This window comes from Cygnus olor, chromosome 16, assembly GCF_009769625.2.
Source record: "Cygnus olor isolate bCygOlo1 chromosome 16, bCygOlo1.pri.v2, whole genome shotgun sequence".
Lineage (NCBI taxonomy): Eukaryota > Metazoa > Chordata > Aves > Anseriformes > Anatidae > Cygnus > Cygnus olor.
In genome coordinates this window covers 14,974,873-14,994,373 of record NC_049184.1, presented here as the reverse complement: position 1 = coordinate 14,994,373, position 19,501 = coordinate 14,974,873, and the positions used below count along the sequence as shown (strand labels likewise).

Below are 19,501 nucleotides of genomic sequence, written 5' to 3'. Positions count from 1 at the left end.
GGATGGGGCCCGGCTGGCAGGGAGGAGCGCGACCCCCGGGCCGGGCTTTTTTGGGGAGTTGCCATAGAAACGGGGGGAAACCCCGCGGGGGGGCACCCGCGCCGCCGTCGCTTTAAGAGCGCAGAGGAGCGAGGCAAATTACGCAGCTGCAAGGCTCATCCCTCCCTCCCTGCCTGCCTCCATCCCCGTCCCTGCCTCCCTCCCTGCCTCCCTCCATCCCTCCCTGCCTCCCTCCCTGCCTCCCTCCCTGCCTCCATCCCTGCCTCCATCCCCATCCCTGCCTCCATCGCCGCCGAGGAGCCGAGCCGAGCCGAGCCGCGCCGCCCCGCCGCACCCATGGAGGCCGGCGCAGGTGATGGAGGCTGGGGAGGGCGCGGGGCGGGGAGGGGGGGGGGTCCCTCTCTTCTCCTCCCCTCCCCGCACAGCCCCCGCTCACCGCCCGCTCTCTCCTTTCCCCGCCAGGTCGCTGAGGCCGCCGGCTGGCCCTGCCGCCCCGCACCGCCGGGGGGCTCCGCGCAGGTGAGCAGGGCGGGGGGCGCCGGGGGGCCGGGGGCTCGCCCCCTCCTGGCTGCGGGATTGGGGATGGGGATGGGAGCCCGCACCCCGGGGGCTGCCAGCGCCCCGCTCCGCATCCGAGGGGTTCGGGGGGGTGTTAAGGGCAGAGGATGCTTGGGGCGGGTCACGCGTCAGGCCCGCAGCACACCCGCATCGCATGCAGCAGACCCCCACGGCACACACCGGACACACGTCACGCTCGCCGGACCCGCAGCGCACGCACTGGACCTGCATTGCCTGCACCAGCCCCCCGGGGTGGGCACCAGAGCCCTGGCGCACGCACCGGACCCACAGCACGGACACCGGACCCACATCCTATGCAGCAGACACGCTGCACACACCCACGGCATGCCACTGGCCCCGCATCACAAGTACTGGACCCGTGTGGTGTGCACCCCCACGGCATGCATCAGACACAGGTCGTGGTCACCACACCTGCACTGGAGCCCCATCGCATGCACCAGACCCACCTTCCATGCACTGGACCCATATGGCATGCACCAGACCCCCATCACCTGCACCAGACTCCCGTCGCATGCATCAGACCTGTACGGCATGCACCAGAGCCCCATCACATGCACCAGAGCCCCATCACATGCATCAGCCCCCCATCACATGCATCAGCCCCCCATCACATGCACCAGACCCCCATCACATGCACCAGACCCCCATCACATGCATCAGCCCCCCATCACATGCACCAGACCCTCCCTGCATCCTCCAGCCCCATACGGCACGCTCCGGACCCCCATCACACGCACTGGACACACCCTGCATGCACCAGACCCTCCCTGCGTGCACCAGCCCCACATCTACTCCCTACAGAGCCCAAATGTTTCTCCCAGCTCTGTGGGGCGTTGCAGGAGCTGGAGCTGCTGTGCAATTGCGATTTTATTACTTAATGGCCTGTAGCTCCGTCTCCGAAGGGATACAGAGAACGCACGAGCTGATTGATGAGCCCTGTGCTCCTTTTCTCTCCTCCCCGCAAGGTCAGTGCTGCCCGCCCGCCCGTAGGAACCCGCTGCTGTGCGTTTGTTGTGCCTGGGAAGTGTCAGTGCGCCCACCCCCTCTAGGAAACGCGTGGGTTGTGTCGTGACCTTGTGCGAGAAGGCGAAAATGATGGTTTGCAGGGCTTCGGAGGTCCCTGGGCTGCGAGCTTCCCCACCTGGGCTCGGACGGGGGGCAATGCCCGCACTGGGGTGTCAGCAGCAGAAAGCGTCGCAGCCTGCCGGGGCGGTCCAAGCGGCGTGCCATTAAATGTGCCGTTAAATGTGCCATTAAATGTGCCATTAAATATACTGTCAAATGGGCCGGGACCCAGCGCTAGGCTTCCGCCACCGCCGCCTTTCCCAGCCCTGATTCGAGGTGGATCATGGCTAGGGCAGACGTCCTTCCGTCACGCCGAGGCTGCGTGTGAGCGGAGGGGAGGAGTAGCTGAATTTCTCTCCCACATCGCTGCCTTCGTACCCCGAAGGAGAGCTCTCTTCTCTCTGCTTGCTGGTCCTCAGCTCGGCTCCAAGCACAGGATGGGCTGAGCAGTGTAATTGCCCCCCCGCCTGCTGTCCTCCCAGCCCGAGCGGAGACCGGAGGGCCTGGGTGCCAGGCACCCTGCTCCTGCCCTCGGTGCGGTCGCTGTCACCGTGGGGTTCGTCGCGGGGCTCTTTTCCCTTTGCTTCTGGAGGCCGCAGCTCTGGACCAGCCTGGTGGCATGGCTCAGGCCCCGTGGTGCTCCCTCGGGGAGCCAGGAGGTGCCACGAGTGCCCCCGTGGCCGTGCCGGGCTGGAGGGCCTGGGAAAAGGGGGTGAGGAGGGGAGCGCACGGGAAGGGGATGGGACACCCCCCGGTCAGGTCAGCTGGAAAAGTGGTGAGCTGCATGACCCGGTCTCTAACGGTGTCTATTTTCCTGTAATCTCTGGGTGTAAACTCAGCATTTTATAACAAAACAAGAGAATAAAAGGAAATACTCCCATGTTTCATGATGTGCTATAACAACTCTTAGCAGAATTGATTTTTTGGCGGTGTTGCATAAACCTCCCGTGCATTTTGTCTCGGCTCTTGCCCCGAGCGCTCTGCTCTGGTGCAAACCCAAGCATCTGCCCTGCGCGGCCGGCAGGTGAGGGTCTGCCTGCTTTGGGACCCAGGTCCCTGCTGGAGCAGGTTTCCAAGCCCCCAAGGACCTCACTGCCCCCCTGCAAGCTGCCAAGCAGGAGCGAAGCAGCCCCTAACCCTGATGGAGGTGGCGAGGGAGCGCGGCACAAGGCGGGCACCAGGGTGGCCTCGGCTGTTACAATTTACTCGGGGAATTTCCTCCAGTGTCTGCGTCCCCAGAAGCCCCCTGTGGCTGAAGCAGGAGCGTGGTCCTGGTCCCAGCTGTGCGCCAGGCTGGGTGTGATGCCGGCAGCTGCGGGTCTGGGGGTCCCCTGGGGACCCCTCCCTGCCCGTACATCTTTCTGCTTCCTTGTCGGCCCTGATGGCCTCATCCTGCTTCTCTCCACAGCCGCTCAGACAGGTCCCGGTCCCCTTTTGTACACCAATGGATTCTGGCACAACTGCTGTTTTCTGGTCCAGAGCACCCACTTTGTCCCAGATGCAGTTTGTGGCTGTTTACCACGCTTCGTGCTTTGTTTATTTGTAGCGTGAAGGAAAAGCGAAGGCAGCGCAGGAAAGCCAGTGAGGGCTCCTCGCAATGCTTTTGTTGTTCCTTGGGAAGCCGAAGCTGTGATTTGCCTTCCCTCTCGGCTCTCTGCTTTTGATGGGGTTGTCTCGGGGAGGCTGGAAACACCCCGGCAGCCCCCAGCCCCAGGGGCAGCGCGGTGCTGGCAGGGCGGCTCGCGCTGCTGCTCGGACACGTGTGCTTGGTGCCACCGCAGCAGAGCAGGGCAAGGAAAACAAGGAAATGTGCGGCTCAGGCAGCGGAGGAGAGAAACCAAACCCTTCTCTTGTGTGGCTTTGGAGAGGCCTGGTGAGGTGTCTGAGCATCCCCAACCCAAATGTGTCCCTTTGCCTCGCCGCAGCGCGGATCTGCGCCGACAGCCCGGGTGCTGTGCATTCGCTGCATCTGTCTGGGGCTCGGCCAGCCCCGTTTAAGGCCATTTTTGCAGCTATTTAGAGCCCTGCGTGGGTGGCACGCAGCAGAGGCAGCCTGTTAGCACCGTGCGGAGGAAAATCCGACGTCTGTCCCGGTTCGCCGGGAGCAGCGAGGCGAGCAGGGAGCATGTTCACCCCGGGGGGGGCCCGGGGAGCGCCGACAAAAGAAGCAGCAGGCGAGAAAACTGGGGAAAGCCGAGCGGCGGCTGGCAAGGCACCGCACCGAGAGGCGGTCGCCGCAGCGCCAGGGCCGGGATTAAGGCTGCGAAACGAGCCCGCCTGCCTCTGCGTGCCCGCTGCACGTTCCCCGGGGAGGACAGGATGAGCTGGTGGGGCAGCTCGGGGCAGGGCAGCAGCCGGTCTTACTGAAGGCATGCAGAAATGGAGAGAGGCGAGGTGTCTCGGGAGCTTGCAGGAGTGAACTCGGGAGCCTGCGGTAGCGAAACCCCTGGGGGAACGAGCTGAGGAGCCTTCAGAGGCCTCATGCGCTGACGGCGAGGCTCTCACCGGGGTTCCTTGGCACCGTTTGCCATGCAGGAAGGAATATAGGAGGGAGAGTGATGCTGGCCCAGCCCCGTCTGTCCATCGCTGGCTCAGCGGGGAACCAGCTTGGCATGGGGAGGTGGCAGCGTTCAAGCCGAAGAGGTTTCCCTGCAGGGCAGCAACTCCAAAATGAAGGCTGAGCCACTCATCCTGGGGAAATCCTCTACAGGATGGGGCTGAGCTTCGGCTCGCCCTTCCCAGCACTCTGCCACCCTCCTCCCTTTGCGTCGTCATCACTGCCTGGTCTGCAGGTCGGTGGTGGGACCCTGCATCCCTGTGCGATGTCTCAGCACTGCCCAGAGCCCCCTGGGGGGGACCTTGGCCCTGGGAAGCCATGGGGGGCTCAGGTGGGCGCCCTGCGCTGGTGGGGACGGGGTATGTGAGGTGTCCGGGGGTGCTGGTGCCTGGCACCGCTACCGATGCAGGCGTCGGTACCAGCAGCCCTCTGAGCCCTGCCTGCTGCTGACCGCAGCATTTCGGGGAAGCGCTACCGACGTGGTTACGGCCAGAAGCCGGGGAGGATGGCCGTTAGCTCCCGTTGGTGAGAGGCTGTCCTGTGCCCAGCTGGTGCTCCGTCCCGCCGTGTGTGCAGTATCGGCTTCTCATGCCGTAGCTCTGGATGTTTCCATATCAGGGACCATTTCTGTTATGCAGCAGGAGCTCCCCGGCTAATTCTGTTGCACAGCACAAGCACTATTTTGTGCTGCTGTTTTTGGAAGAGCTGCCTTTCAGGCCCACTAATTCTCCGTCTCCCATCACATCGCTGGACCAGCCCCGTGCCGCTGCTTGCGGGGACCAGAGGGCAGGACCGTGCACAGGGGAGGGAACAAACCCCGCCGTGTGCCACGGGCACAGAGGCTGTGAGCATCGGCACCGGGGCAGCAGGAGGAGGTCGCTGGGTGCTGCTGAGTCCCTGCCCCTGCGGGGCCACCGGCACCCGTTTCTTGTGGTGCTGCCACAGCCCAGGCTCACAGGGTCAGGCTGGGAGGTTTATGGGGAGTTTTGCTCTTGGTTGGCTCTGGGAGACAGGGTTAGAGCTTTCAGCAGGCAGCGCTCATCCTGCTGCCCCCCTTAGCCTTGTTTTGGCCCAGGCAGCAGCTTCAGCTCCTCCGCACAAGGATTTGCCAGCGCTCCCCGAATCGCCCCAACACCGCTCCCGGTGCCTGCGTGCCCGCACCGGCTGCGGGTGTTAAAATCCCCGCCTAGCTGCGAGCCCGGTCTGCGGCACGGAGCTGGGGCTGTGCGCGCCAGCTGGGTCGCTGTGCAGAGACAAACTGGCTGCCGGGAGCACCATTTGCATGATTTCTGTTGTGGGGCTCAGGTGCAGCTTTGTGAGGCCGGGTTAGAGCTGCTCGGGGCCTGTGCCGCAGACACGTCTCTTCTGGGGCACAATCCGCTGCCATCAGCTCTGTAAGCATCATCCCACGAGCCAGGGATTCTCCCATGGTTTTTCCTATTCCTCCTGCTGCAGAAAAGATGGAATAAGGTGGAGGAGATCAGGAGATCAGTGGCTCTCGGTCAGGACATCTTGAGCTCCATCGTGCAGCCGAGTGCGGCGAGGGTCCCGCTCTGGGTTCACCCCTTGCACGGCTCGGGCAGTGCAGCCGGGACTGCTGGCCATAGCACGCCATCCTGCCAGGCCCTGGGTCTCCTCTCCCACTGCCCAGGCTCCTGATGTTCATTTCTGTTTTTTTTTTGGGGGTGCAGAGCCGCTGCTGGTGGCGCAGGGCTGGCCGCTGGCTCTGTCCCCTGCACTTCTGACACGGAGAAATGAGCCCGCCCATCCTCTGCCCTAGCATGGGTTGCTTTCCACCCCGATGTTTTTATGGGATTTCTTCTCTTCTGCTTACCCTTGCAGCTTTGCTCTGACTCCTTTCAAAAGCCTCCTTTCTTGGATGATTTTGGATTGCTGTGACCTGCTCTCGGTTACCCCTCTGCGTTTCTTGGCCCTCCCCGCAGCCGCTCACGGCTGCCATTGTCTTCCTTGCTGGCGAGCGCACAGCGCGCTCGGGGACTCGCTCATTTATCTTTGAACGCTTTCCATTTCCTCTCTGTGTATTTTTCCTAATGCCTAATGGACGGGCAGCCGCCGCAGAGAGCCAGAGCCGCTGTGCATGGGCTGCTTGCCACGGCCGCGCTGGGAAAGCTCTCGCCCAGGCTGCCACCAGCAGCACGGGGCGTTTCGGCTCCGGGCTGGCTGGGGCGATGGCTCTGCCCCTGAAAATCCCCTCCTGGGCGCTGGGCAGCTGCCCAGCGGAGCACAGAGCGGACGGGCTCTGTCCCTGTGTCAGTTTTCCCCCCGGAAAGCCCCGGCTGGGATTTGCAGCAGAGCTCCCTGCGCTCTTGCCGTGCTGTAGAGCCGTTGGGGAGCTGCGACTGGGCGTGCGGGAAGCAGAGGTCCTCACTGCTGGTGCCTCTCTTGCATTCAGAGCGATGAGATTGTCGTGGGTTCCCCATGCTGCCATGGCAAGGCTCGCTTCTCACCACAGGTACTTGTCCTGGGTCACACAATTGTGGTAGTTCCGCCTGCAGACAATAATTACCTTGGCCTTCAGAGGCAGTGCATTAACACGAACGTGTGGGATTGGTGTTGTGGCTTTGGCCCCGAGTCTGCCAAACCTGCCTGACCTCGGCAGCCCGCGGGCACCGCCAGGCTTCTGGGGAGGCTGAAACAGCCCGTGGATTTCTGGAGAACGAAGGCAGCACCCGGGCATTCCCAGCGATTAAAACCAAGCCTCTGGTGGCAGGAGGAAGCCCGACAAGGCAGACCCGGGTCCCTGGCTGGGAGGGGATGCGCCGTGGCAGCGACCCGAGCAGGCGGCAGGGGAATCGCGGCACCGCGGTGGGTGCTGGATGGAGGTGCTGGAGCGCAGCACCGAGCGCTTGCCGGAGCCCCCACTGCGGGCCCAGCCCATGCCGTGAGGGTGCAGGGGGGCTGCCCCTGGTCCTGGCACTCATCCTGTGGGCTGAGTGCCACACAGAGGGCTCCCTCCTGAGCAGAGCCACATCATGTGCCCTTTGCAGTGGAGCGGGAGGCAGCAGCGATGCCGGGTGCTGCTCGGCCGCCGTGAGCCAGCGCACGCTGCTCAGGGCTGCGAGAGGGCGAGGAGTTAATCTGTGCGGCTGCAAATCTCCACAAAGCCCTGCCCGGGGGCTGCTCGGGAGCACGGTGACATTATAGGAGCAGGGACGGGCTGTGCTGTGCTGCAGTGCGCGGCGCTGCCGGAGGGCCAGGCTCTGCTGGATGCTGATTCACGCTGCTGCAGCAGCACAGCCCCACGGCCGCGCACGCTGGCGGTCCGGGAGCTGTGACCCAGAGGGGCTGAGCGCTGCTGCTCCTGCCCCAGGACTTCCCCCCGTGCCCATCCAGGACCCCCAGACCGCATGGGGCTGGACCCCCAGGTGCTGAGCAGGGGCTCACCACGGCTGCGCGCTGCCAGCCCCTCTGCTGCAGCTCCCTGAGCCCGTCGGAGCCCTGCTTTGGGGAGCAGGTAGCAGCAAACCCTGGGGAGAGGGGGGGGAGCTCGGTTTTGGGCAGGAATTAGCCTGGAAGAGAAAATCTGGGATTGCCAACGCCAAAGGCCACATCAGGCGCGAGCTGGCAGGGTGCCCTCCTTTCCTCCAGCCTCCCCCCCCTCACCCTGCTTCTCTCCCTCCCCAGGACCGGAGCCCAAGCAGCACTCAGCGCTCCCAACCCATTGATTATCAGGTCCCATCGCTCGGGCTGCTCGGGGCCAAAGCTGCCAAAATCTGGGACAGATGCCGGCAGCTTGAATGTGCCGGGGATGGGGGGGGGCCCAGGTGGTGCCCCCGGCCGTCCCCAGCAGCCCGCGAGCACGGGATCCAGCCGACAGCTACAGACCCCTGGGCCTGGCCTATTTATTTACAGGCAAAGATCTGGGGTTCTCATGGGCTTGGCGGCTGCTGCCGCATCACACAGGGATCTTCCTTACCTGCTTTCCCTGCTGAACGGGTGATCCTGGATTAATTAATGACAAGCATTAAAGGTCGCAGCCCAAGGCAGGGACATAGCGTGCCCCGGTCACCGGTGGGGTGGGACACGGCGAGGTGCAGGGCTGGGTGTCAGGACCCCGAGGTCTCATCCTGTCCCAGAAATGCACAGGTGGGTGTCTGGGCTGCTTCTGCTTGGCCTTGTAACGAAGAAAGCCCTCACCCCAGGTGTGCTGCCGGGGCAGGACCCCGGGCACGCAGCATCCCGGGGTTTGTGGGCCATGGGAGGCTGGCAGAGAGCAGAGCTGGGATGTGCATGGGATGCAATCCACGTCCGTCCCCACAAAGGTGACCCCAAGGCTTAAATCGATGCCCTCGTGCTGGGGCTGACCTCTGTGTGGGTGCTTTCCCCACCCTGACCTCCTCTCTCTGTTGCATTTAACCCGCAGTTCCCCCGTGCCCAGGACCCACGGCGCTGCGGCCATGTCTCTGCCGGGGAGCAGACGCTCGTCCACCGGATCCCGAAGGTGAATATGCTTCGGCCTCTCATCCCTGGAGCCCAGCCAGCACTTCTCGCGGTTAGCAGCAGGGCAGGAGCGTCCCCGTCCTCCCGCACACCCAGCCCAGGGCTGCTGCTCCACGGCACTGCCGCCCAGCCTGGATTTGGGGTGCCGCATGTCACCGCTGCACCGCGTCCCCGTCTCCACATGGAGCACCCCCAGCACCGCACCCCATCCCTCTCTGTGTGTCTCTGACCCCGCTGTCACCGATAACTTGGTCCTGGGATCAATCCTTGGTCCCAGGATCAGCTCTTTGGGCCCAGGATTGAATTCTTGGTCCCGTCTGCCAAAGGCAGGTGCCGGTGGGGGCCCCGTCCCCAGCCAGCAGCATGAGGGCGCTGGGAGCAGGCAGTGACGCCGGGAGGTGCATCACCCCTGGGAAGGTCCCTCCTTGGGCTTCAGTGATAGAAAGCAAAAGGGAAAAAGAGATTTTAAAAAAGCATTTATTCCCCTCTGAATGTTTCCATGTCCTGGGCTGAAGTTTTTGAGTTAGGGGCTGCAGCCAGCGCCGGCAGAAAAAGGCAGCGTGGGCCTGCGGAGGTGCCACAGCCACGCTGCTGGTGGTGGGCAGCAAAGCTCTGCTCCTGGGGGGCTCCTGGTGCCGGTCCTTGGGGTGTGGGGATGCTGTGCCGGTGCCCAGGGGGTGCCACACTGCGGGGGGGAGCGGGTGGGCAGCCCCCCTGCCCTGCCTTTGCGCCCGTCACCGTGTCCGTGCCATTTTGATCCCCGCTGTTTGTTTTGTCCTTTTGTCTTGTGTGTTCTCGGTGTGGTGGTTGGCAGTCGCGGGCTTTATGGACGGAGTGGCTTGGCCTCCTTCTTTAAGTCTTCAGCGCCCTCAGCCACTCGGCCTGAGACACAGCCTCTTCTCCCTGCCTCCAGGCGCCCCTCGCCCCCCGGGAGGGACACCTACGGCACCTCCTCGCTGAGCAGCAGCAGCAATTCTGGCTCCTGCAAGGGCAGCGACAGCAGCCCCACCCCAAGGTAACCCATCGCCCGCAGCCCCACGGCCCCCCCATGGGGGGAACAGGGCCCTCGGGAGGCTGCCGGGTGCCCCCGGACAGGGGGAGCAGCTCTGGCTCCAGTGCTGCCGGAGCCCCCCGGGGCAGGGGGCGCAGAGCGAGGCTGTGCTGCTGCCGTGGCGGCTGGGCGAGCTGCAGCCTGCCGAGCTGCCCGTGGGGCTGTGAGACCCCCAGCAACCCCCTTCCCCCCCCCCCAGCTGCTGTTGTTGTGTCTCCTTTCCCTCCCGTCCTTCCCGTGGCTGTGGCTTGCGCGCTGCACGCATCCCTCCCTGCGCCCCGGCTCCTTCGGGACAGAAGGTGCAGTAGCAGGGTTTTGTTTCAACCCCTTCATTCTGTGGGGCAGGATTTGGGGCTGCCTGTGCATTGCACCACAAGCAAGGCTTGTCCCCAAGCTGGGGCTGCCCCCACCAGCCCCCAGCCACGTTCCATCTCCCAGAAGTGGCAACGAATCTGGGAGGAAATGATGGGTCTGGGGGCAACCTGGTGAACGGAGACGGTGCCAGAGCAGGGATGGGGTGGCCACGGGCATTGCGGGGCCCCGTTCTGCCTGGCTGTCCCTAACGGAGTGTGCTGGCGCTGTGGGGCTGCCCCCCACGAGGCCCAGCAATTTGGGGCTGCCCTGTGGCGATGCACGGGGGCTTTGGGTGCCCCGCTGCGATGGGCAGAGGGCTCAGACCACCCCGCTGCGATGTGTGGGGGCTTTGGTCCACCCTGCTGCACTGCGAGAGCTCCTCGTGCTGCTCGCAGGTCCCTGCGCCTCCCCCTGCTCCCTCCCAGCCCAGGCGTGCGGCCACGGAGCTGCAGCCGCTCCCCATCCCCTCCTACCCCTGGCCACCCCCTGCTTGCCCAGCTGCCCCGGGCTTCAAGCCATGGCCACCAACCTCATCTGTCCCGGTGGCAACACAAGGAGGGCCCCGAGGTGCTGCTGCAGCCCGCGCCGCGTGCTGGGTGCCCCGGCTTGCTCTCCGTGGGCTCTCCAGACCTGCTCCGTCCTGAGCCATGCCATTGCACATCCTTCAGACCCTCATCTGACGGGCCTGATCCCGCCCTGGGGTCTCCATCCTCGTTGTACATTCCCCAGCAAGCTCGCTCTGGGCACACAGCACCACTACCGCCCCGCTCTGCTCGTGCAGGGCCTCGGAGAGCCACCGGCGAGCGGTGCCCAGGGTGGCACGGCCGCCCTGCCACCCGCAGCCCTTCCCCCTCCTGCCCACGGGGCTCATTTGGGGCACTTTATGGGGCTGGCACCACCCTGTAAAAGAGATGTCAGCCCCTCCGCCGAGCCCCACGCCGGCGGCTGGGTGACGGCCGTGTCCCCGCAGGCGCTCGGCCAAGTACAACCTCTGCAGCGACAACCACGGGATAAAGCCGCCGACGCCGGAGCAGTACCTGACGCCCCTCCAGCAGAAGGAGGTCTGCATCCGGCACCTCAAGGCTCGCCTGAAGGACACGCAGGAGCGGCTGCAGGACAGGTGAGCGCAGCGCCATCGCCCCGACGCGGTGCAGGACCGTGCGTCCTGGCTGCCTGTGTCCCCTCGGTGACGCCTCGTCCTCGGGTTCGTGCCCGCCCTGCTGCCAGGGGGGCACCGAGCACCACGGGTCTGCCGGGCATCGCAGGCACACAGCTCTCCCTGTTCTCTTTTCATGCAATCCGAATTCATTGCCAACCCGGAGAGCAGATTTCGGGGCTGCAGAACTTGTAAATCTCACCGGAGGTGACTGTGCTCTTCCTTTCGCCGCCGGTTTTTCTCTCCCACGGTTTTTCTGAATCGCAGCGTGACGGAGTGGCTGAGCTCCATCTGCTCCTCCGGGGGCTTACGCGCATCCTCGCAGCCTCGCCAGCTGCCGCGCGCCCGCCCTGGGCACCCGCCTGGTCCCACGCAGCCCTCTGCAGCCCCTCCGGGAAGGGGCCGGGCACCTCTCCCAAGGGTCCCTGAGCCTCTGGACCTGACCCTGGGTCCCAACCATGGATTTTCTTGGGTGGTCTCACCCTAAATCACTGCTCCAAACACCCACGGTAATTGCTGGGCACGCGAGCACTCAGCTCTGTGGCATCCCCAGCGCTGTCGCGGTGCCCTGACCCGGCACGGCAGGGACTGTGGTGACCGTCTGCGTGCCCATGCACCCGCCCCTGTCTCTTGCAGAGATGCTGAGATCGAGGACCTGAAAACGCAGCTGTCGAGGATGCAGGAGGACTGGATCGAGGAGGAGTGCCACCGCGTGGAGGCCCAGCTGGCGCTGAAGGAGGCGCGCAAGGAGATCAAGCAGCTGAAGCAGGTCATCGACACGGTGAAGAACAACCTGATGGAGAAGGACAAGGGGCTCCAGAAGTACTTCGTGGACATCAACATCCAGAACAAGAAGCTGGAGACGCTGCTGCACAGCATGGAGATCGCGCAGAACGGGGCGCTGAAGGAGGAGGGGGCCGGCGAGTCGGCGGGGGGGTCCCCTGCCCGCTCCCTCACCCGCAGCTCCACCTACACCAAGCTGAGCGACCAGGCGGCCGGGGACCGCAACGTGGGGGGCTCGCAGACCATCTCGGTGGACGAGGGGGCCGACAGCGGCTTCGCGGGGGCGGACGAGGCTCCCGGCCGCCCGGACTTGCTGGAGGGAGGGGAGCCGTGCGCCCGGCTGCCCCCCAGCTCCACCTACGAGAAGCTGCTGGGGCTGCGGGGCGGCGTGGAGGCGGGCGTGCAGGCCAGCTGCATGCAGGAGCGGGCCATCCAGACGGACTTTGCGCACTGCCAGCCCGACCTGGACACCCTCCTGGAGAAGGTGATCAAGTCCCAGGCTTGCAGCTTAGGCAGCCCCACCTCCGCCTGGGTCTCCGAGTTGGAAGACGCGGCGCCCGGCTGCGAGCCGCCCAACCCCGCCGGGGCCATGGACCTGGTGGCCGCGGACCCCGAGGCCGTGCCGGCGGAGGCGGGGGCCCCCCACAACAACCCCACCGTGCAGCAGCCCCACGGCGCCGGCCCCTCCGTGGCCATCACCTGCGCGGCGGCGGCGGCGGAGGAGGAGGCGGCGGAGGCGAGCTGCGACGCCGCCCTGGCCAAGAGCTACTGGAGCCGCCACTTCCTCGTGGATCTGCTGGCCGTGGTGGTGCCGGCGGTGCCCACGGTGGCCTGGCTGTGCCGCTCGCAGCGCCGGCAGGGCCAGCCCATCTACAACATCAGCTCGCTGCTGCGGGGCTGCTGCACCGTGGCCCTGCACTCCATCCGCAGGATGGGCTGCCACGCCGTCGGCACCCCGGGGGGCAGCGCCCAGCCCTGACCCCCCCCAACACACCACCACCACCACCACCACCCCCTGCTCGCCCCCACGGACCCGACCGCTGATTGTAAAGCCCCGTGCCGGCGTTGTCCCCGCTCCCGGGGGGCACTTCGTCTGCTCCGGCTCCTTATGCAACCCCGAGGAGGGGGCAAAAAGGGGCGCAGGGTGGGGTTTGGAGGGGGGGGGGGACTGCTGCTGCTCTGACACCTCTGTCCCAAAGGATGCCAAGGACCGTTTCTGGAGGAGCGGTGACACGCGGGATGGCCAAGCCCTGTGCCCACCCCCTGGCACGGCTCCTGCAGCTGTGGGGGTGCCACCCTGCCGGGGGGGGGGGGTCACTTCATTGCACTTGTTTTCTTTTCGGATGTCCCTGCGCGGCCCAGGGGACAGCTCTCTGCGGGCGGGTGATGGCGAGGAGCCATCCGGCACTGGGGGTGCCAGCATGGGGCCGTGGTGGTTCCCCCCCCCTCTACGGGCACCTTCCTTGCTCTGGGTGCAGCTTCGCACAGTGACAGCGAAATTGCGGCTGCAGGCGGGGGGACAGCAGGGAGCCCCCGGACAACCGAGGTGGAATTGGATGAAATCGGATGGAATTGGGTGGAACTGGATGGAATCGAGTGGAATCGGATATACAATTGGATATACCTCACGCGTTAGAGCAAGGCTGAGCCACCCGCGGCGCCGTCGGTCCCGTACCGCTCGTTCGTTTGCTTTGCACTAGATTCACTTTTTTTTCTTCTGATAAAGACAAAAGCCCTGGGGTGGGAGCCGAGGTGGTGGCTAGGGGCTGAGGACCGGCTGGCCCCATTGCCAGCAGCACCTGGGGGAAGGGGGGGTGGGTCCCAGCACCAGTTCTGGTGTGGGACTGGGCACCCTCGGTGTGGGCAGCGGCGATGCTGCGGGTTCGGGCAGGCAGTGAGGGGCGCAGGCAGTGAGGGGCGCCGGCAGGGCCTGGGGGCAGAGCCAAGCACCCTCGCCCACCCCCCGCCTGGCCACAACCCTGCTTTGCTGGCGGCCTCCAGAAAATGCCTTTTTTTTTTTTTTTTTTCTTGAAAAGCAAAGACAGCAAAGGTTGGTCAGCGGGGGCTGGCGAGGCACCAGACTTCAGGCTCCCTCCCGGGTATGCCGAGGGGCGCGGGCCCCGGCCCCCACCACGAATGTCTGCGGCTCCTTCGTGACTTGAATTAATGATGTGTTCCCCCACCCCCCCCCACCCAGCTCCACTCTAGCACCCATGGGTGCTGCAGGAGCTGGCGACGCGCATGGGGCCCTGGCTGCTGCCCACTCGCCTTGGCCCCCCGCCGTGTCCTGCATGCCCCGAGCCTCCCCATGCCTCCCATCTGCGGGACGAGGCGGGGGGGGGGCACCGTGTAAAATATTCGGGGAGAAGCGGTCGGAACGCAGCCAGGATATCAGCCTCTTGTGCAATGTATTTGTGGATCTGTGTACACGTCTGTTCGACTATCCAAAGCTTTGCCGAGAAATAAATGTAATGACTATATTTGAAAGACAAATCTATATAATATATTTTTTAAATACAGAAGTGAAAAAAGCTGTAACCTCCCCCACCCACCCCTTCTCTCGTTTTCCACTGTCCTGTACTCGCTGTCTGTGGTGGATGTAATAAACGTCGCTGGGTCTGTGTCTGCTTTCGCTGGAGCCAGCCTTTGGCGTCTGCCCCGACGGTGGCTGGCCCGAGCGGCCGCAGGGGACATGAGGGGACATGGGGGGGGGACACGGGGACCCTGGGACAAGAGGAGGCAGCGTGGAGGTGGGGGCACGTTCCCCATCCCTGCTGCTGAGAGCGAGGAGAGCGCCGGGGGGATGCAGGATGGTGCTGCGGTGCCCTGCGCTGCCCTGCAGCCCCAGGCTCTTTATGGGTTTCTGTGCTACAACAGCTTCTTTCGGGGGGGCTGCGGGGTACCTTCTGCGGCCCCTCTGAGCCCCCCCACTTCCAGGCTTGGCCGGGGGGGCCGCCCACACCGGTGTCTGGTGGCAGGACGGCGGCGATCGCATCAGAGGTCGGGGATGGAGTGGTCCATGGACGACTTCACCAGCCCCGCCGACAGCCTGGGCGCAGGGGAGGTGCTCAGGGGCGAGCCCCCGGGTCCCCCACGGGGGTAACCCTGGGGCTGCGGCTGGGGACGGGGGGCGGGGGGCGCGGGCACCCCGCGGTCTCACCGTTTGACCATGTGCTCGTAGATCACGGCGGGGATGATGGTCAGCGTGACGACGTTCCCCGCGTCCGCCAGCACCTCCATGAGCTGCTTATCCTGGAGGCGAGAGGACGGTGGGAGGCGAGCGGTGCCCCCCGTGGCACAGCAGCTCGCCCAGCACCACGCAGCGCCTGCCCTAGCCAGATCCTTGGCACAGGGCATCCCCAGGCGTGTTTTGCGCACACAGTTGTGCAAAACCCACTCGTGACAGGGCTAAAATGCGGTGGTGCGACAACCCAGCCTCCCCAACCCACACCTCCCGCAGGGTGGCGGCACCCTGATGGCTCCGAGTCTTCAAATCCTGCAGTTTGCACCCAAAAAGACCCTGCAAGAGGCCGCAGGGTAGCACCTCACAGCCGGCAGCCACACTATGGGGACAGGGCTGTGTCCCTACCTTCATGCCGATGACGTTCTGGCCGTTGACCTCGCAGATGTAGTGGTGGGTCAGGAGGCCGTTGCGGGCGGCAGAGCTGTCCTTGGCCAGCGACACGATCTTCCCCTTCTTGACCACGACGCCCACGTGGCCGGTGCTGTCCTTGTGCACGGTGACAGTGCGCTGGAACGGCCTGCGGGGACAGAGCGCTCAGCACCATCCCCGTGCGTGGCACCGTGCGCCCGGCCGCCCGCCGCTCACCTGTCCCGCACCACCATGACGATTTTCTCCGGGGACGCCTTCTTCAGCGCCCGGTGCGCCTTGTCGCTGCTCCAGCCCGTGCAGTTCTTGCCGTCGATCTGCAGGATCTGGTCGCCGAAGCGCAGCCCCACCAGCGAGGCCGGCGAGTTGGCCTTCACCAGCTGCACGAAGATGCCCTGGGGGCAAGGGGGGGAGCGATGGCACGGGGCTGGCACGGGGACCGGGTGGCCGTGCCATGCTGTGCACGGTGCCGTGCCACGCTGCGGTGTGCCAAGCTGTGCAGCGGTGCACCCTGCCATGTCATGCTGTGCCGTGCAATGGTGCACCCCACCATGCTTTCCAATGCCATGGAGCACCATGCCGTGCCGTACTATGCCGTGCCATGCCGTGGAGCACCACTCCGTGCCGTGCTATGCTGTGCCATGCCATGGAGCACCGTGCCGTGCCATGCTATGCCGTACCGTGCTGTGCCATGCCATGGAGCACCGTGCCATGCCACGGAGCACTGTGTCGTGCCGTGCCATGCCAAGGAGCGCCATGCCATGCCGTGCCCAGCCCCATACCAGCCCAGCCCCTCACCTGGTCGATGTTTCTCAGCTGCAGCCCCGTCTTGCCCCGCTCGTCCTTGCAGAGGTGGATCTCCCGCACGCCCGGCTTGATCTCTGCCCGCCGCAGCCCCGCGTTGTTCCCACTCAGGGGGGCGACCAGCTGGCCTGGCACGGGGCCGGCGGGGGTCAGCGCCTGCATTGGAGCCTGGTCTCAGCAGGGCCAGCAGGGCCACGGGGCCCTACATTGCTCCCGGCCTCGCATCAGCCCTTGGGGGACACCGTGCCCCTGCCCCGGGCAGGATGTGGCTGCGGGAGGTGACCCCCCCCCCAAGGAGGGGACCCCCCCCCCAAGGAGGGGACCCCCCCAGCAGTGATGTTGTGGCTGGTGGGGGTCCCGGCACAGGGCAGGTGGGAGCCCCAGCCCAGACACCTACGGTGCTGCTGTCCGGGAAGAGTTTTTTCTGGATCTCTTCGCTGGAGAGCGCGAGTCCCATGTAATCCTCCAGCTCCGCCAGGTTGGGGTACAGCATGGGCGGTGCTGTGGGGCACAGCGAGGGCGATCTCAGCGTGGGGTCCCCAGCTTACAGCCACCCCCCCCCCAACATCTGGGAGCCCCCCCGGGACCAGGAGCCAGCAACCGGCACAAGGGATGTGAAGAGAGCCCCCTCGGGATGAGCCGGGGGGGGGGGGGGGGGAGAAACCCCCAAGCCCCATCCCCTACCCGTGCACCAAGCTGTGGGGGGGGGTCTCAGCCGAGCCTCCCCCCGTGGTGGGTGACCCCCCAACCCAGACAGCCCCTCGACACCGAGGGCTGATCGCAGCCCACGTTACCGGTGCCGGAGGTGAGCTTCGGCTTCTCCGTGAGCACCGTCGTGGCGGGGGTGCCGACACCGGCGGCTGCCTGCGCCTGGCGAGAGATGGGGTTTGCTCGAGGTGAGTCCCACGGGCACCCTCGGGGTCGGTCCCACCCCACCCCATAGGGACACTGAGCTGACACTGACCTGCAAGACCTGGTGGCCTTTCATGTCCTCCAGCGAGGGGTAGAGCGTTGCCATCGCTGCTGCCGCGCCCGTGTCCTGGGACAGGAATGGGGACGGGGTTGGGGCAGTTTGGGGACGGGGGCGCCTCTCCCCGAGCATCCCTCGCGGCCCCACGGGGCTGGCACCAGGGCAGGAGCCGGCCACAGCCCCAGCTGCCGCCCCCACAAAGCTGGGGCTCTCCCCGCTCCCGGCGTGCCTGGCTCCGTGCCCGGCTGTCACCCACGGCCTCTGGCGTGACTCAGGGCCGTGTCACCACGGCCACCGCCTCCGTCACCTCCCGGCAGCCGGGACACGGCCGGCTGCGTGCCGGGCACGAGCAAGGGCACGAGCGTCCCGGCGGCTGCTGCTCCGTGGGGACGAGATCCTGCCGTCCCCAGGCACCCATCGGGGCTCTTCCAACATCCCCAGACATGGCAGGAGACGTCCCCATGGGCGGTGTCCCCATGGACAAAGCCCTCCCGTCGCTGCTTCTCGCTGCCTTTACCCCGCCCCAGTCCCCTCCACCCCAATGTCCCCGCGCGGTGCTCACAGCGATGCCCCCAAAAACATCACCCAAACCTCGGTGCGTGGGGGCCAAACCCAGCCCCGGCTCTGATCCCACGGCACCTTGAGCCCCGTGGGAGCCGGGCAGGATCCTGCCCAGCGGTGGCATCCCCAGGGTGGGGGCAACCCCCCCCCCCCCCCAGGACCCAACCCAGCTCCCCCCAGCCCAGATCACCCCGGCCTCACCTGGGATCAGCTCCGGCTCCTGCGCACTGCCCCGTGCCTGGCCCCGGGGCTTTATAGCAGTGCCTGGCCCGGGGAGGGGCCTGGTGGCCTCAGCTGACTGCCACCACCCCCAGGTGGGGCACAGGTGAGGAGGAGGAACAGGAAGGTGAAGGCAACGCAGCTCAGAGAACCGATGCTATGGGGGATTGGGGGTTGCTGAGCCCCAGCCAGAAGCACATGGGGATGGGGTCGGAGACGGGGATGGGGACAGGGACGGGGGCAGCTTTCCGTGGGTCTGTCCATGCTGGGTGCTGCAGATTTGGGGCTGTGCACCCTTGCACCCACCACGGAGGCCCCCACCCCTCCCAGCATCGCCACCCCCAGGTGCCACCAGCGCCCAGCTCGGTGTCACCACGGTCCTCTTGCCCAGCCTGGGGCCACCGCAGCTCCGTGCCCCCGGCGTGCGGGGTGGGCACAGGGGGTGCCCGTGCCAGCAGCCCTGCGTGGGTGGCCGCCTCCCGTGACCCCTGTTTGGGGCGCGTGGGGCTGACGTGCCCCATCCCGCACCCTTCCAGCCACCAGGCCAGGCGTGACGGCCCCGTGGGCCCGTGCCACAGCTGGGAAAACTGAGGCAGCGCCGCGCTCGGTGAGTCAGGGCGCGGGCGGAGGGTGTCCCGCTGCCGTGGGACATCGCTGCGTCACCCCGGCCCCCAATCCCTGTGGCCACCGACCCACTCGATGCCATCGTGTCCCCAGGTCCTCGGGGAGCAGGAGCGGGGTCCCGCTGGTGCTCAGCGCTGGTGGCACCAGCCCGGGAATGGGGCCAGCAGGAGCCGGGCACGTCCCAGCTCTGCCCGCCGGGCCAGGAGGAAGCGATTTATTTACTGGCGGTATTTTTTATTTATTTACTGGAGGTATTTTTAGCCCGGCCGTGCCCAGGACGGGAGCGGCCCCACAGCTGAGAAACGGGGCCAGGAGCAAGCAGCAGGGGAGGGAGGCTGCCAGCACCACCAGGAAACCTGGAAGGACGGCTCCGCAGGCAGGACGGCTGCGCCTGCCCCGGACACTGCACGGAGACGGGGCTGGAAGGGTCCTGGTGCAGGCTGCAACTGCAGGGGGCACAGGGAGAGCCCAGGGACACGCTGCTTGTGGCACACGGAGGCGCACACACATTGCACACACACTCACACTCACACACTCACTCGCTCTCCATGACCCCGTTGCCATCTGCAGCCAGCAGCATCCCAGGACAGTGCCACCCCTCCGAGGAAGCCACCAGCCCCGGCCACACAGCCCCCTGGACAAACGGCCGGCAGCAGCAGGACAGGAGGACAGGGACAGCCCCAAGCAGCTCCTGGCCCCCCCAGCCC

The 19,501-nt window shown here is 65.9% G+C and overlaps 2 protein-coding genes across 4 annotated transcripts; one reads left to right on the top strand and one right to left on the bottom strand.

Annotated features, from left to right (window-relative positions):
* Nucleotides 1-125: 125 nt before the first annotated feature.
* On the top strand, nucleotides 126-13,582 carry SNPH (syntaphilin). 3 transcript variants are annotated; one of them, XM_040576015.1, is made up of 6 exons: nucleotides 126-352; nucleotides 463-519; nucleotides 8,586-8,663; nucleotides 9,477-9,677; nucleotides 11,038-11,187; nucleotides 11,860-13,582. In XM_040576015.1, exons 3-6 carry the CDS (start codon nucleotides 8,620-8,622, stop codon nucleotides 12,983-12,985), a joined length of 1,521 nt encoding a protein of 506 aa, XP_040431949.1. In that variant the 5' UTR covers nucleotides 126-352; nucleotides 463-519; nucleotides 8,586-8,619; the 3' UTR covers nucleotides 12,986-13,582. The 3 variants fall into 3 exon arrangements, with proteins under 3 accessions (XP_040431949.1, XP_040431948.1, XP_040431947.1); XM_040576014.1 differs by lacking the exon at nucleotides 126-352 and having other exon boundaries at nucleotides 425-519; nucleotides 9,576-9,677; XM_040576013.1 differs by lacking the exon at nucleotides 126-352 and having other exon boundaries at nucleotides 425-519.
* An 887-nt stretch (nucleotides 13,583-14,469) lies between these two features.
* SDCBP2 (syndecan binding protein 2) lies at nucleotides 14,470-17,849 on the bottom strand. Its single transcript, XM_040576016.1, has 8 exons — nucleotides 17,385-17,849; nucleotides 17,215-17,290; nucleotides 16,818-16,921; nucleotides 16,415-16,576; nucleotides 15,836-16,011; nucleotides 15,596-15,767; nucleotides 15,167-15,258; nucleotides 14,470-15,055 (listed from the first exon to the last, which is right to left on the bottom strand). The coding sequence occupies exons 1-8, from the start codon at nucleotides 17,520-17,522 to the stop codon at nucleotides 15,001-15,003; spliced, it is 975 nt and encodes a 324-aa protein (XP_040431950.1). The 5' UTR covers nucleotides 17,523-17,849; the 3' UTR covers nucleotides 14,470-15,000.
* Between the last annotated feature and the right edge of the window lie 1,652 nt (nucleotides 17,850-19,501).